At 44.5% G+C, this 15,522-nt stretch overlaps 1 protein-coding gene across 3 annotated transcripts; it reads left to right on the top strand.

Moving 5' to 3' along the window:
• The first annotated feature begins 8,596 nt into the window (after positions 1–8,596).
• Eomes (eomesodermin) lies at positions 8,597–14,734 on the top strand. 3 transcript variants are annotated; one of them, XM_069998513.1, is made up of 7 exons: positions 8,597–9,453; positions 10,469–10,623; positions 11,271–11,392; positions 11,738–11,896; positions 11,990–12,051; positions 12,971–13,054; positions 13,170–13,329. In XM_069998513.1, the coding sequence occupies exons 1-7, from the start codon at positions 8,597–8,599 to the stop codon at positions 13,240–13,242; spliced, it is 1,512 nt and encodes a 503-aa protein (XP_069854614.1). In that variant the 3' UTR covers positions 13,243–13,329. The 3 variants fall into 3 exon arrangements, with proteins under 3 accessions (XP_069854614.1, XP_069854612.1, XP_069854613.1); XM_069998511.1 differs by having other exon boundaries at positions 12,971–14,734; XM_069998512.1 differs by having other exon boundaries at positions 13,028–14,734.
• The last annotated feature ends 788 nt before the right edge of the window (positions 14,735–15,522 follow it).

Below are 15,522 nucleotides of genomic sequence, written 5' to 3' on the forward strand. Positions count from 1 at the left end.
CCTACCACAGGGCAAACTTCTGCTCCAGCTGCGCGCTTCTGCAGCGTCGAACAGCTGGCACCGGGACTTCCGGAGAACTTCGGTGTGGGTCAATGTTGGGGAACAAAAGCACCAAACCAACATGAAAAATGTAAAGCATTTCTTCCCACCAACTGTGTGCCCGGGATATGCCCAGGTAATAAAAACTAGAACCTCTCCAGGAACTAACTTCAAGATGCATTTTAAAAGTGGAAAAGGCAAAATAGAATGTGTAAAAGGAACTCAGATGAGCCAGGGACTCCGGGGTTCTTGTCTTTAGTCCTAGCTACTATGGAGGCTGAGATCTGAGGATGGTGGTTGTAAGCCAGCCTAGTCAGAAAAGTCCGTTAGACTTTGATAGAAAGAAAGGAGAGAGGAGAGAGGAGAGAGAGACACAGAGAGAGAGAGAGAGAGAGAGAGAGAGAGAGAGAGAGAGAGAGACAGAGACAGAGACAGAGACAGAGACAGAGACAGAGACAGAGACAGAGACAGAGACAGAGACAGAGACAGAGAGACAGAGACAGAGACAGAGAACGCTCTCCAGGAATTGGGAGTTGAGACAAGGTGGGGAGGAAAACCTTATCCAAGTATGTTGTTAAGTACGTATGTATTGATTGCATGTTATATAGCATATTGCAATATGAATATGTCTTATTGTTATATATTATCCAGTTAGTGTATAACTAAAGGAGTCAATTTTTCTGTCCCTGGAGGTAGAGAAGACTTAGCCTGAAAAACACAAAAGGGACTAGCGAGAGGATTGAATGTAGCATCCTCTCTTGCCTTTTATATCAAGACAATCTGGAATAGGTGCATTTGAAAACAATGATGTTGTGGGCTTGAGGTTAGGAGACTTTTGCAGACAACCGGAGTGGAGGAAATTGCCAGGAACTCAGGCTCGCGAGCCCGACGCCTCCGAGCCCCACCTGGAATTGACCCTTTTTTGCAATCGCGGAGCTCACCCCGGCATAACTGAAAGCAGTTGTAGGTCACAGCGGGCGCTCACCGTCCTAAAGAGACTCCTTGGAGAGAACGTTGGTCTATAACAAGTACGCTGTCCCAGAGTTAAGCGAAGCAGGATTTGTGCGGGTTTCAAAGCCTCCACCCCAAACAGATGAGACTTCTTGCTTCCTAGTCCGTGCAGAATTCAAAAGCTACAAGAGTCAGCTCTGGGGATCTTAAGTGTTTTCCAAAAACCCTAGCTCAGGGAAAATCTTGGGAAAATCTTTTATGTGCGTGGTTGGAGCACCGCCACCTCTGGCAAAGAGTGGAAAGAAAAATGAAACTTGGTGGGGAAGAGGGTAGTATAAGGTAAAAACTTGTTATCAGTTTGGCATAGTTCCCTTTGAAAGGAAATCCTTAAAACACTCAGATGCCGGAGACTTAAATGTATTCTGTTTCAGAATTTCTGTTTTCAGAGTTTTGGGGAAAAAGCACCACCTGTTCAGCTTCCAGGCCCTCGTAGACTGGTTACTTACCAACTGTATGTCCTTTGGCAAGTTACTGTATTTTACCTATCCCAGGCTTTCTTATCTGTAAAATGGATTTCTTTGTAGAGTGTAGATGGAGGAAAACACTTAGGATAGAGCAGTGGTAGGGAGGGAGGGCTTAACAGGTAACTGGATAACTTATGCAAAGAACTTGCCCCACCCTAGCTTTTAAAGGGTGGATCTCTTGTTCAAAAGCCCATGGCCACCAAGACTGAAATATAAAATAGAATCTTGGGGCCTGAGTTCCCCCAAATAGTTTCATTATAAGGAATGACCACCGGAGGTGGCTCACTGGTTTCCTCCAAATGGTTGAATAACCATTCCATTGCCTAGTTCTGTACCTGTTTTTCTTCCCTTCCCTCCTTAAAATACTTTCTAGATTCAAATTCCTGGGCTGCTTTTTTAACTAATTAATTAAAATTACAAGGGTCTTCATCTGTCCATGCATGATTTTACTTTTCTAAATGAAAGCTTAACATTTTAAGGCACTGCTTTCAAAAGATCTTACAAGTTGCAATCTTCAATAGCCACTTCTTTTGTTTTCCTCCTTTGGTTTCGGATTTAAAGATAACCTTCATTCTTGAAAAGTAGTCTCAAAGAATGAAGATATTCTTTGCTTGCTTAGATACTCCTTTCCAATGGGCCCTTCATGATTTAAGAGGGAGGTGCATCCCTGAACCTTCCAGGCACTGTCAAGTGAAAACTAACATGGAGGACCTCCCTGGCTTCCCTCAACAATAGCCATCTAGAGTGAATCTTGTTCTTCACTTGTCTTCTCAATTTGCAGATGTCACCATTTAGTTCGTAGGGACCTGAATTGAGGTGACCCAGATAGTGGGTTTTGTTGTTGTTGTTGTTTGTTTATTGTTTTCCTGGAGAATATGTGCTCCTGGAGCAATAACCCACCCCGGGCTTGAACTACTCTTTTTTAACTCTTTCTGGGTCAGAGTTTAATCAAGAAGATGGGTAACAAAACATAAGCTAAATACTCAATTTTCTGTCTTTGGGAAGTAAATGGCCTGAACTGCAAAATCCCAGCAGGGTAGTAAGAGGGAAGTGAGGGCATGGGAAAAACAGAATGCTAATGACTGCCTGATGGGGCGGAAGGCTTGCTGGTTTAAGGAGTCCCTGTGGTCTCCCTTTGAAGTGCACCTTTCCAACGCACTCCCTGAAAGGGCAGTTGGTCCCCCTAACCATCACCAATACCACCTCTTTCTAGGGAAATAGGAGGAAGCAGATAGAACAATTGAGGAAGCTCTTCTTAGCTTCTGTTTTACTCCTTCCTGTTGCCTTTGACCGTTTGCAGCTGGCCTCCCCCATCAAACTCTTTCTTTCCTGGAAGAAAGAAGAATGAAATTTATTCATCTTCAGTTAGCCTCAGTATCTTAGCAAGAAAGACAAAAGGTGAGCTTAGTGTAATTGTAATGTATAAGGACAAATAGAAAATACTTTTTAAAATGTGGAACTTCTTTTGTGTTATGAACTATTCTATTGGTTTTCTATTATGAATGATATGATTACAGGTAGATAGGTTGAGGCACAAAGACTTTAAAGAGCATTCTTAGTTACAAATGTAGCAAGAGTCAATGAATTCTGAGTACCACAGTCTACTTTTCTCTTGAGTCCCCAAGGAGGCATTTAAAGAATAATCTGGTTTCCTTTTCCCATCTTTCCAGTCTCCTCCCTTTTCACTCTCTTCCTTGGTTATCTGAGGGACTTGGTTGCTTCTGCCAAGTAATTCTTCCAATCTAGATATCCTCTTTTACCACTTCTTACATTGGGCTTGGATAAAGATTCTTATTGATCTTGTAATATGGTTCAACAGGATTGTATCCTCTCTACCTATTGTGTAGATATTCTCCACATACCATTATCAAAAGAAGGATTTTTGTGATTAATTTTTACAGGCTCTGCCAACTCTGTGGTATAAATGCTTTATAGTCCTTTAAGAATTCTACCACAATTCCAGCACTTTTCCCCTCTCTAGTTTCCATTTCCTATAGGAAGACTAACAATGCAAAACAAAACAAAACAAAAAATTTATAGGTGGTCCCCAGGTTACAAAAATGTCTAAAAAATTAGTTGAAAAAATACCTTTTTAAGTCTAAAAATGATTTCTAAAAAGGCCCATTAATTTAGGAAGATATGTTTTCTTTCAAAGGAAAAAAGGCATTTCCACTTTAGTCATCATGGTTAGAAAGCTTAAGACCTGACTATGACACAAATTTAATAGCCCCCTATTTTAAATTAATAGAAGAAGGCTAAATGCCAAGTGGTTCAAGGTGGAAAAGAAAGTAGAGCAGATAGAACCTTATCTAACTTTCATACTTCAGTGTTGACATAAGTAACCAAACATTCTCATAATAATAGCTTTTTGAGAGCATTTTGCCTTTTTTTTTGCCTTATGTAGCTTTTTAAAATAAGTTTATCGAATATCTGATACCAATAAATCATCATCTAAGCCCAGAAATTTCAATTGCAGTTAAAAGGAAACTTTCTTTTAAAAATAAATCAAGATTATGGACTACTACAGATTCTTGATTCAGTGTTTATAAAAGAATAATATATCTTTTATCTATTTTTTGTAATAAGCAACTTTTAAAGTTCACTTTCTGGAATCTCATTTAGCAATTTAAATTAGGAATGAATAGCTTAGATAATAGTTTAATGTGGTCATTTTTTTTGTAAACATGCAGTGGGTTTAATATAATTCTTTGCCCTATACATTTGTGGGTCTGGTATTTTTGTTAAGCAAATGGATTAATCTAGTTCAGTGTCACAGTGAAATAGAAGTTGCATAAATTCTTACAAAAGTGAAACTGTGGTTTTAAGATCTTGCTTTTGCTAGCAGAATCAAAAGTACTTGTCCTTATTAAAATGTCTTAGCGTATGGGACATTTTATTTAAGAAAAAAAATGAAAAGAAAAGAAGAGAAAAGGAAACAAAAGAAAAGAAAAGAAAAACACAAACAACCCTATGGTGATGAAAGTTTCCTCCCCCTTTGTAAAGCACAGCAGAGGTGGCAGATTCTGCCATCACACAACAAAGAACCAGAGTGAACCTGAGATGGTGAAATAAAATGTAACATCAACAAGAAGGGCCATAGATAAATAGCAAAAGAACAAACTTGCCACAAAAAAACCATTGACATTTCTCTTAGAATCCTGGCTATGTGCTGTGGCCAGCAATATTGGAATGTTTTCCTAGAGTTAAAAGGAGAACCTGAAGCAAGTCTGTTCAGAATTTACAAAGTGTCTGAATAACACGGACAGTGTTTTGATAACACATTTTAGTGGGGGGTGAAAATAGTAGCATTTATTGGAGCATTTATATAGGCCCCCATGGTTGAATGGGGGCTAGGGGTGAGGGTAGATGGAAGCAAACCATATATCACTGCATTCATCTATAACTTACCATTATAATTTATTCATACACATGTGTATATATTTGATGCATAATTGTGTTGTCATCCCAAATGCTTCATAAGTTTTGCTTTTAAAAGTTCCGTTCACTTATAATGGTTCCCCTCAAAGAGGAGAAATAAGTAGTTACCTGGTTAAATTGTCTATAATATTGTGTTATCAGAATGATGATGGCCATAGCCTCCAACCTTAAGTCCTGAGATCTTTAATATGCTTGTATACAGGCTTTTTCTTGCTTCCTTATAGCCCTCCAAGGTACCTTCTTGTTCTGGCTGAAGGTGAAAGATGAAAAGACTTGAATTATTGCAGTCAGCATTTGGGTGTCAGAGGTTCTTCTCAGTATGTTGATGTTTTTGTTCAATGTATCCCTGTCAGCTGAACCACATAAAACCAGCCACCTTTCAATAAATGTCTCATGTGGATTTCATGAAGCTTGGGGTGTAATTGAAATCAAACAGCAAACAGACTAGAAGGCTCTGTTATTTGCTCACTCAGTATAAGAAAGGTGCTGCCTGACATGGTTTTTGTAAACACTGCCTTCACTTTCATTTCTGTTCCTAGTTTGGGAAACGAATATTTGGATTTTAAAGTGTGGCTCGGACAAAGACAAATATAGTTTTGGTTGTTTCATTTATTTTTAATGTTTTCTTATTGGTATGTACTATTGAGCTAACAAAAGGAAGGACAATTCCATGTATTTGTTCTTCTGCATCTTTTCAGACCTTTTAGTACCTGCAAAGGTAATAATAAAATGTGATTAGTTAATTGACACTGAACCATTAAATAATATCCCTTTGTCACTAAGGAGCAGTGAAACAGGCTTTTCATCATTTGAAAGAGGAAGGTGTTATATATGTTTATAAATGTGATAAAATACAGTATTACCATATTATATATTTTTCCATGTTCCAAAAATGCTGGGTTCCAGAATAGCTTTGTAAAACCTGTATTTTCATTCTCGTCCCTTTGCTTTTCCATTTGTAGGATATGTGACTGGGATAAAATAATACACTGATCGGGGAGGTGCGGAAATATAAACTTCATTTTGTTGCCCCAACTATCAGTCCAAGTATATATATATATATATATATATATATATATATATATATATATGGCATATATATATACATATACATATATATATATATATATATATATATATACTTAATAATTTGATACCCCCTACGCTTTCAGGAGCTTGCTTGAGGAATGGAATACAATCAGCCCTTTCTGATATGACGCGGTGGACAGCTGGTCTGAGTTATTTGCGCCAGAGTGGGTCAGAAGGATGCCTGTTGCCTCAGATGGCATTATGCCACACTCAGTTTTTCCCTGGCTGCTTCGAAAGCGTTTTGAGGGACGCCGAGGCCGGTTTCTGGCTGCTTCAAAGCGCAAAACCAACGTGTAGTAGGGCACCTTATCTGCAAATAACGTGAGATTCAGTCTGGCACCTATTTTTTTTCCCCCTCAGACATCCTGTAGCTAGGTCAAAACGGAGGACGAGGAGCTCAGGAAGCGTAACAGCTTTCGACAACGCAGGACTAAGTCTCCAGCGCCTCGCAGTTCCTTCAATTCCTTGAGCGCGCGTCCTGCTCTCGCAGTCTCCGCGTTGAAATCTATGAGGTCTACCAAAGGGTTGCATGAATTTGAAAATCAATTTTCAAGACTTCACTGGGTCCATTGAAAACAAAAGCGGGGGGGGGGGAAAGCATAGGGTGTACTTCAACGTGATCGGAGCAAACAGTAACCCTAAAGAAGAACTAAACGGATCGATCAAAATATAGAAACTGTTGGCTGCACGAGCTGGGTGCTAGGTTTCTGGGGATTTACTTCCCGGCAACTGTGGACCAAAACTTACTTGGCCCGGGCCAAAACCCAGTGGTCTTAATTTGGTCTTCTGCCCCCGGGCTGTGCTTTGACCCTGAAAAGCTTGGGCAAGTTCAAGTTTTCAGCACCATCCTCAAACAATGATAAATGTTCTGCAGCATCCAAACCCTGGACCGAATCTCTGACCCAGACGTGAGGATGCTGGTGCTGCTCTGGTTTGAACTCAGATTGGAACGCTTCCCGTTGTTCTACACTGTCACGAACAATCTCAGCAAATCCCGCGACCACCTCATCTGTTGTAGGAAAAAAGTTTCCCGTGTGATCGCATTCGGTCGGGACACAGAGTCCTGACAGCTCAGCCGGAAAATGAACTCCCGGAGCGTTTAATGGAGGCAGGAAGATTCAGAGTTCTTATTCACAATGAAATGTCCCCTCTTCTGTAATGATAAAGCAATACAATAAAACGGCGCCGTTCCTGACTGCGGAAATGCCAGGAAGAAACGGGTAGCTGGGCAAAAGAGTTTAATTCAATATCAAACTGATTGTTTCACCAATTATTCTGTCTTTTGTATTGTGCTGCAGAGAAGAGGCAAAGGGGATCTTAACCGTGCAGCTGCTAGGGAATCTTTGCTTCTTGGTCAGGTCCCAGAGAAGATGTCACTGGCGGACAGGGTGGGAAGGATCCCGGACCCAGGAAAGCCGAGCAGCAGGGATTTAAAAGTGTGGGCTGGACAAGTGACAAGCCTCCTGAGAAGCTTGTGGAGGGTCGGCTCATTTCATTTCACTCGTTCCTGTTTGGTGAATCAGAAGCCCACCTTACTCTAGCGGATAGCTTGTGCATTCGAGGTCTACGGGGCTCTCGCCATCCGCAGAATCTCAGAAGCTGGGCATGAAGGTTTTTAGTTTTGGTTTTTTGCCATAACTCCTTCCAGTTTATCAAAGGCGAGACTCTTCCTCCCGCCCCTCAAAACGTGTATCTTTGTGTTAAAGATATGGGAAATCTCCGTAAAGAGAGCGGTTGCGCCCTGTTAGAGACATTGCTTGGATTGCCCTCCAGCTCCGGAAGCCAGAACCTTTCTCCCTGCAGCTAGATATCAGAAATGTTCTCCCTTGCTCCTCTAATTCCTGCTGCTCCGTTCCGTTTCCCATAGACAGCAAGGAGACGACTCCTGTAGAGGCCTCAAACACTTTCCCCCTTAACTCCAGTGAAATACAGAAACCAGAGTTGCTTTATCACAGTGGGTCCGGGTACCCTAAACAACATCCATCACCAACAACCCCAGGCTTCAGGAAAAGAAAGTCGCAGGCTAATTGATCCAATTAATAAATGACTAACGGAATTAGTGTCACCTCCGCCAGCCAATAAAATGTTCCCCCAAAGTGTGGGTCTTCGAAGCCCCTCCCTGGCCGCACGCATATAAGCAGCTAGCGGCCACGGGAGAGGTTCCAAATGGTCAAGTGGATCAATGGTCTGGCTGCAGGAGACAGAACCGAGAGACGGGGGCTGGTGGGTGGATAGAAATAGAACATCTAAGTCCTCCCCTGCCCTGGTGTGAGTGTACCGGGTCCACAGAGGCAGGACGGACTGAGAAGCGAAAGGAGTGTGTGCATCTTGGTCAGTATCCACCTTATGGACAGACTCAGTGCGCTCTCCGTACGCAAAGGCGGATTCGGGCGCACGCCGGAGCTGCCCGGTAGTTCGCAGGTGGGTAGCCGGAGAGCGGGAGGGAGGGGAGTCACCTTCCCCTCGGAAGAGGGCGCTGGCTGCCCCGTCCCGCCTTTATAATAAGGCCTCGGGACGGGAGGTGGCAGCCAGCTGCCGTCGGCAATTTGCATAGCATGCAGTTGGGCGAGCAGCTCCTGGGGAGCTCCGCCAGCCTGCCCGGCGCGCGCTTCTACCCGCTGGAGGGCGCGGGCGGCGGCGGCGGCGGGCGCGGCAGTCTCCTCTCGGGCTCGGCCTCCTCGCCCCGGAGGCTGGACTTAGACAAGGCTCCCAAGAAGTTCCCGGGCAACCCTTCCTGCGAGGCGGAAGCCGCGGAGCCCGCTGCCGCCAGGCCGGGACCCCCGGCGGCCATGCTCAGCGACGCGGACTCCGGGGACACCTTCCCTGCGACGGTGGCCAAACCTGGGCCCCTGGACGGCCGTAAGAGCTCCCCGTGCGGGGAGGAGGAACTGTCCTCCTCCTCCGCCGCCGCCGCCGCCGCCGCGCGCTACTCCATGGACAACCTGAGCTCCGAGCGCTACTACCTTCCGTCCCCCGGGCCGCAGGGCTCCGACCTGCCCGCGCCCTGCTCGCTCTTCCAGTACCCGGCCGCAGCCGGGGGGCCTCACGGATCTCTCTACCCCGCTTCCAACGGCGCGCGTTACCCCTACGGCTCCGTGCTGCCCCCCGGTGGATTCCCCGCGGCGGTGTGCCCCCCCGGAAGGGCGCAGTTCGGCCCGGGAGCGGGCGTCGGCGGCGGCGGCGCGGGCGGCAGCGGCGGCGGGGACGGAGGCCCGGGCGCCTATCAGTACGGCCAGGGGTCTCCTCTCTACGGACCGTACCCTGGAGCCGCGGCGGCGGGACCTTGCGGAGGACTGGGGGGCCTCGGGGTGCCCGGGGCCGGCTTCCGCGCCCACGTCTACCTGTGTAACCGGCCTCTATGGCTCAAGTTCCACCGACACCAAACTGAGATGATCATCACGAAACAGGGCAGGTGAGCGCTGGGAAGGGACCCGGGGTGCTGGGTACAGGGCTGGTTGCGGGGGCGCGAGGGATGCTCCTGCTAGCTCTGCGCTCTGTCCGGGACCCGGGGTTGCGGGACTGGCCGCGGGGGGCGCAAGGGGTGCTCCTGCTCGCTCCGCGCCCTGTCCGGGACCCGAGGTGCGGGGCACAGGGCGGGCTGCGGGGGCGCGAGGGGGTTTGTCCTGCTCGCTGTGCGTCCTGTCCCGAATGCTCTTCCCGCCGGGGGTCTGGCGGGGACGGCGTGCTTCTCCAGCCGCACCGGTTTTTGACTACTCACCATTCTCCCTGCCGAGTGATGGTCACACTGCTCCCTCCCCCCGCATCCTCACCTGAACTGACTGGGGGTGTGGGTGGAAATGAACTTTGGGGCTCATCTACAAAGGACTCGACAGATCCGTAGGCTCCCCGCGAGTGGGTTTGCGTTTCCTTAAGCCTGCGGAATAGGAAAGTCGCCCGAGCGGACTTGTGTTTGGAAGCCGGGGGCTCCAGTGTTGCGTCGGGCAGATGAGCGTGAGCAATTGATCACTGGTGTAGGAAGCTTGGTTTAGGGGGTAGGTAGCAGGTCCTGGGGCCAGGACGTGGGTCGGGTTCTGAGAACATGAAAGTCCCCAGTTACTTCTGGAGAGGAGAGGGGTGGGCGTTGGGAGAGGGGTACGCAAACGAACACACACGTCCCCTGACAATTGTGCATTTAAAATTAATTTGAACGTTTAGCGGAATAGTAACAGACTGCTGAAAGAGTTGAGGAATTTGGGAAGCATGTGCATGAGAGAGATACTGTCCTCGGGGGGAATTACTTCGGGGCTTTAAGAATCGTCGGTTCGAACGTTTCCAAATAGAGTCGTGCCACTCTCCCCGTTTTCTGTTCACTGCAACCTTTCCAACCCTGTCGCCAGTGCCTACCTGGAAGAACCAGGGAGTGTCCTGGCGCTAATTCTCCAGCATCTGGATTTAGTCACTCATCTTGATTCTTTTCCCTTGCACAGGCGGATGTTTCCTTTTTTGAGCTTCAACATAAACGGACTCAATCCTACTGCGCACTACAACGTGTTCGTAGAAGTGGTTCTGGCCGACCCTAACCACTGGCGCTTCCAGGGGGGCAAGTGGGTGACCTGCGGCAAAGCCGACAATAACATGCAGGGTGAGGCTTCCCGAGCAGGGAAGAAATCCCAATCCTTGCTCTGACAACTCACATTTAAATCTAACCTCTTTCCACCCCACCTTCCCCCTCCAATCTGGGGTTTAGAGAAGTCAGTGTAAGTTTCTTCGGGTGATTGTTTATAACAGTAAACAATCACATTTCAGTCATAGTCTTGTGTACCTGTCATAGGTGTTTAGAATATTTCACAGTGACCCTCTTCCATTTCCCTCCCCCTAGGTTTAAGAAACTAATAGTCATCTAAGCTTCTGGTTGGAAATGGCTCCTGACATGTTGCCATTAGCTAGAGAAATTCCTGACTAAGCTTGAGTTCACCGAGAAAAGTTCCACCACTCTCCAGCTTTAGAAGGTCCCAAATTAACCTTTAAGAGTCATTTTCTGTTGACTCTGTTTTTAAGTTTTGAGATACTGTCCAAGGGAAGGGCAGCTAGAAGCACCCGGAACCAGAAAGGAATATCAGTGGAATCCTGCTGCTCTCCCTGATCTCTGTAAGCAGCTATTCCTGGAAGGATTATGCTGCAGATCTGGCTCTTATATCTTGCTCATAGCTAAGAGACATCTCTCCCCTATCTCCTTCCACAAATACCCGGATATGCTGAGGTTATGTGTTTTGTTTCATTTTCTCTTAGGCAACAAAATGTATGTTCACCCAGAGTCTCCTAATACTGGTTCGCACTGGATGAGACAGGAGATTTCTTTTGGGAAATTAAAACTCACCAATAACAAAGGCGCAAATAACAACAACACTCAGGTAGCGTGGCAAAAGAAGAGGGAGGGTTTTCTGGCTGTTGGTCTCCTTTCTAAGGAGAACTTATACTCTTTACACTGTGTTTATAATTTTTTAAAATTGTGACCTATTTGCTCATTTTTTTAAAAATTTACTTTTCTTATTTTTACGTCCCTACTGGATTTCATTAGCAGTGAGCTTACTACTAGGAACAAAAATACTGAAATCTTTGGAGGGGGCACTTAGAAAGTCTTTCAAACACAGTGCTGTTTTAAGTTTCAAAAATACCAGTGGTGAGATCTTGAAAACAGTGATCAGGTTGGAGTCTCATCCCCAAATTTGGCAACTCTTTTTCTGTACTATTTCCAGATGATAGTCTTACAGTCTTTACATAAATATCAACCACGACTGCACATTGTTGAAGTTACAGAGGATGGTGTAGAAGACTTGAATGAGCCCTCAAAGACCCAGACTTTTACCTTCTCAGAAACACAGTTCATTGCAGTGACTGCTTACCAAAACACTGATGTAAGTACCCCAAACACCCCAAGAATCTCTAAAGCTAAGTCCTAAGTAAGCTGAAAACACGAAATGACTCTCCCTTCTATCTCCCCTATCTAGATTACTCAACTAAAAATTGATCATAACCCCTTTGCAAAAGGCTTCAGGGACAACTATGATTCGTAAGTACAGTTTTCATTTATACTTTATGGTCATCCTTTATTTTTTCTTTTTCTCTTTTTCATTTTTTGACTAAGACATACATGATCACTTTGCTGAGGGTATTATTCTAGGAAGAATTTTCAGAGTTTGAATTTTATCTATTTATATTTTTGCATCTTGTTCCTCTCAACTAATTGCATTTAGAATTTTCATAGAAAACTTTCTTTAACTGCTAAACAAATATTAAGGGCTTAAATACTGAGCACTTTTGCCCCCTCCCCACATTTGATTAGAGATTTAAATTTTTAAGTATCTGTATTATGTGTATCCTCTTTTTTCATTTGGTCCAATTTTTTATTTTCACAAGAACAGACACATATTTTTAATTCTACTTTTTTACATTAAAAAACTCAACACTAAGAATTTATTTTTCACACCATCCAACAAAAAAGCCTTGATGTTTAAAATGAGCAGTCTATTTTTTTGGGGGGGTACGGTCATGGGGCCTGAACTCTGGGCCTGGGCGCTGTCCTTCAGCTCTTCAGCTCAAGACTAGCGCTCTACCACTTGAGCCACAGTGCCACTTTCAGCTTTTTTATTTTTGCTTATGTGGTGCTGAGGAATCGAACCCAGCGCCTCATGTATGCAAGGCACCATGAGCGGTCTAACACCACATCTATTATCTTGCTAAGTAGAATTGCTCTTAGTTCTTTGTATGTAAGGACTTGCAAAGGCAGATTTTCTGTAGCTTGAATACCTAATGTTGGATAATTTTTCCCACGACCCAAAAGTCCATTCCCTGCCTCAGTTCCTCTTGTCTGAAATACCAGCCTTTTTTAAGACAACTGACAGGTCAAAGCGTTTTTCATTTCTGGGAGGTTTGGGAACAAGATTATTTTTTTATTTTTAATTTTTTAAGTGTTTCTCTTTATATTGTAGCATGTACACGGCTTCAGAAAATGACAGATTAACTCCATCTCCCACGGATTCTCCTAGATCCCATCAGATTGTCCCTGGAGGACGGTATGGAGTTCAAAACTTCTTCCCGGAACCCTTTGTCAACACTTTACCTCAAGCCCGATATTACAATGGAGAAAGAACTGTGCCACAGACCAATGGCCTCCTTTCCCCCCAACAGAGCGAAGAAGTGGCCAACCCTCCCCAGCGGTGGCTCGTCACGCCTGTCCAGCAACCTGGGACCAACAAACTAGACATTGGTTCCTATGAATCTGAATATACTTCCAGTACCTTGCTCCCATATGGCATTAAGTCCTTGCCTCTCCAAACATCCCATGCCCTGGGGTATTACCCTGACCCAACTTTCCCTGCAATGGCAGGGTGGGGAAGTAGAGGTTCCTATCAGAGGAAGATGGCAGCAGGCCTACCATGGACCTCCAGAATGAGCTCTCCTGGGTTCCCTGAAGATCAGCTCTCCAAGGAGAAAGTCAAAGAGGAAATTAGCTCTTCTTGGATAGAAACACCTCCTTCTATCAAGTCTCTAGATTCCAATGATTCAGGGGTCTATACCAGTGCTTGTAAGCGAAAGCGGCTGTCTCCTAGCACCTCAAGTAATGAAAATTCTCCTTCCATAAAGTGTGAGGACATTAATGCAGAGGAGTACAGTAAGGACACCTCAAAAGGCATGGGGGGATATTATGCTTTTTACACAACTCCCTAAAATATTATTTGAACTTCTTGAACATTAGTGAACATTTGGCAGATGGACTTTGTGGTGTTTTATGTTGTCTTCTTTGCTAGGTTGCCAAAAAGACATTTGCCTTCCAACTTGATGCATCCTATTTTGTGCAATTCTCCAAAAGAAGGTGCCAAAGCTTTTTGATTGCTGCAGGTAACTGAAACAAACCTAGCAATTTTTTTTCTTTGCAGAATAAAGTTAATGGAGGAGTTTCAGATGTTTTTTAAAAAATCAAAGGTTATTCATTGTTTGGGACTTATTTATTGGAAACACTATAAACAACCAGAGATGTTAACTTACGGAGATTGAGTGTCCAGAAATATCAAATGAATTACAACCTTTGCCTCTTTACCTGTAAGACTTTAAGCAGATAGAAGCTGCGTGTGTTAAGCTGTTCTGCTTCTGGAAGAAATAGGCTGGGCCCTAAGCACAACAGGGGACTTCCTGCTGTCACCTTCATGAAGGGACTAGAGATATAATGCCTGGGAATCAAGGAGTCTTTTGTGAAAGTGTTACAGTCTTAACCTGACTTTGATTCCTTGCAGGCTTTTGGAACAAGCCATGTTCTTCTTTCTAGACTTCTGTGTGTTGGAGGGGCCTGTAGGACTTACGAAAGAATGAGGGAGAGACAGAAAAACAGAGTGGGAGAAGGAATTAAAAAAAGAAGGCAGAGGAAGAATTTAAAAGTGTACAATGTGTGTTTAGCTACTTTGTAGAATAATGTGGAATATATTGTACAATTAGGCTACATAGGTATTTGAGACAATGTAAAATTGGTGCTTTGGCTTTGTAATGAAGTTGTAAATTACCTTAACAACAGTTGCAGTGGTATGGGGAACGTTTCATCATTTCAGTGACATTTGGGAATATTGCTTACTTCTTAGGTAGTTAAGAATGTATTCAGCTACTCTGTACTAACTTGAGCCACAGTTACGAAAATCCCAATTTCATCCTCTTCGTTGGCCTCCCCACCCCCCACTTTGGTAATGTGAAAAAAAAAAACAAAACTACAATCTGATACCACATTTCCTATAGGCTTTTTAGAGGTCTTGGATTTTTATGTACAGTCTTAATCATTTTTAATAAATGTGGTTCAATCAGGAAATGGGCACAGCTCTGCTTTCTCTTCCTGTGTATTTTATGCTGTGTTAAAAAAATCTCAGTTTACTTTTTTAGCCCATGCTTTTCCAGCAGTGTGAACACTGCTTATACTTACTGGGTCCCCTTCCCCCACATGGAAGAGTCCAAAATCTTTTACCTGGAAGGTGGTAGTAGTGAGGGGGTGGGGTGGAGATGCTTTTGTTCTCCCCTTTTTTCTCCTAGAAGATAAATGGAGCTATTTCCTGACCCTACTGGGATTTCTGAACAATGAATGTTGGTTGAGAGTGGAGAAGACTGTTTGCAGCTCAAGATGCAGTCGGCCTACTGCAGACTTAATCCAAAACCTGGAAAACCCCCACACGTGACCCATAGTCACTTAGGCTTTTCCTGGATTTACTGGTGGCCACCAACTTTTGGGTTTATGTAAGTTCCCTGGGATCACCCACATCCTTTTCAGTGCCTAAACACTGGTGGGTCATTCACAAGTGTTTATAGCTAGTAATGGCTCTAATGCAGGCTGCCAGCCTTGGTCACTGCTGCAGGTGGCTCTTTGCTCTCAGACAAACTGGGTCAGGATGCTAGTTCTGTGACACTAGCTAAAACTGGGGGTGAAGAGGATCTACAAATCCTCTGTTTTTACAGTCCCTCTTGTCCCACACACTGGTTCCCTGCGAACAAGGTGTAGGACAGTGGT

Source organism: Dipodomys merriami, unplaced genomic scaffold (assembly GCF_024711535.1).
Source record: "Dipodomys merriami isolate MVZ:Mamm:240054 unplaced genomic scaffold, mDipMer1.0.p SCAF_52, whole genome shotgun sequence".
NCBI lineage: Eukaryota > Metazoa > Chordata > Mammalia > Rodentia > Heteromyidae > Dipodomys > Dipodomys merriami.

Bases quoted from the DNA above. Each gene is read 5' to 3' on its own strand.
- Eomes (XM_069998511.1), top strand. From the start codon at position 8,597: ATGCAGTTGGGCGAGCAGCTCCTGGGGAGCTCCGCCAGCCTGCCCGGC. The intron at 10,624-11,270 runs GTGAGGCTTCCC...ATTTTCTCTTAG, and splicing joins AGCCGACAATAACATGCAGG to GCAACAAAATGTATGTTCAC. The intron at 11,897-11,989 runs GTAAGTACCCCA...TCCCCTATCTAG, and splicing joins CTGCTTACCAAAACACTGAT to ATTACTCAACTAAAAATTGA.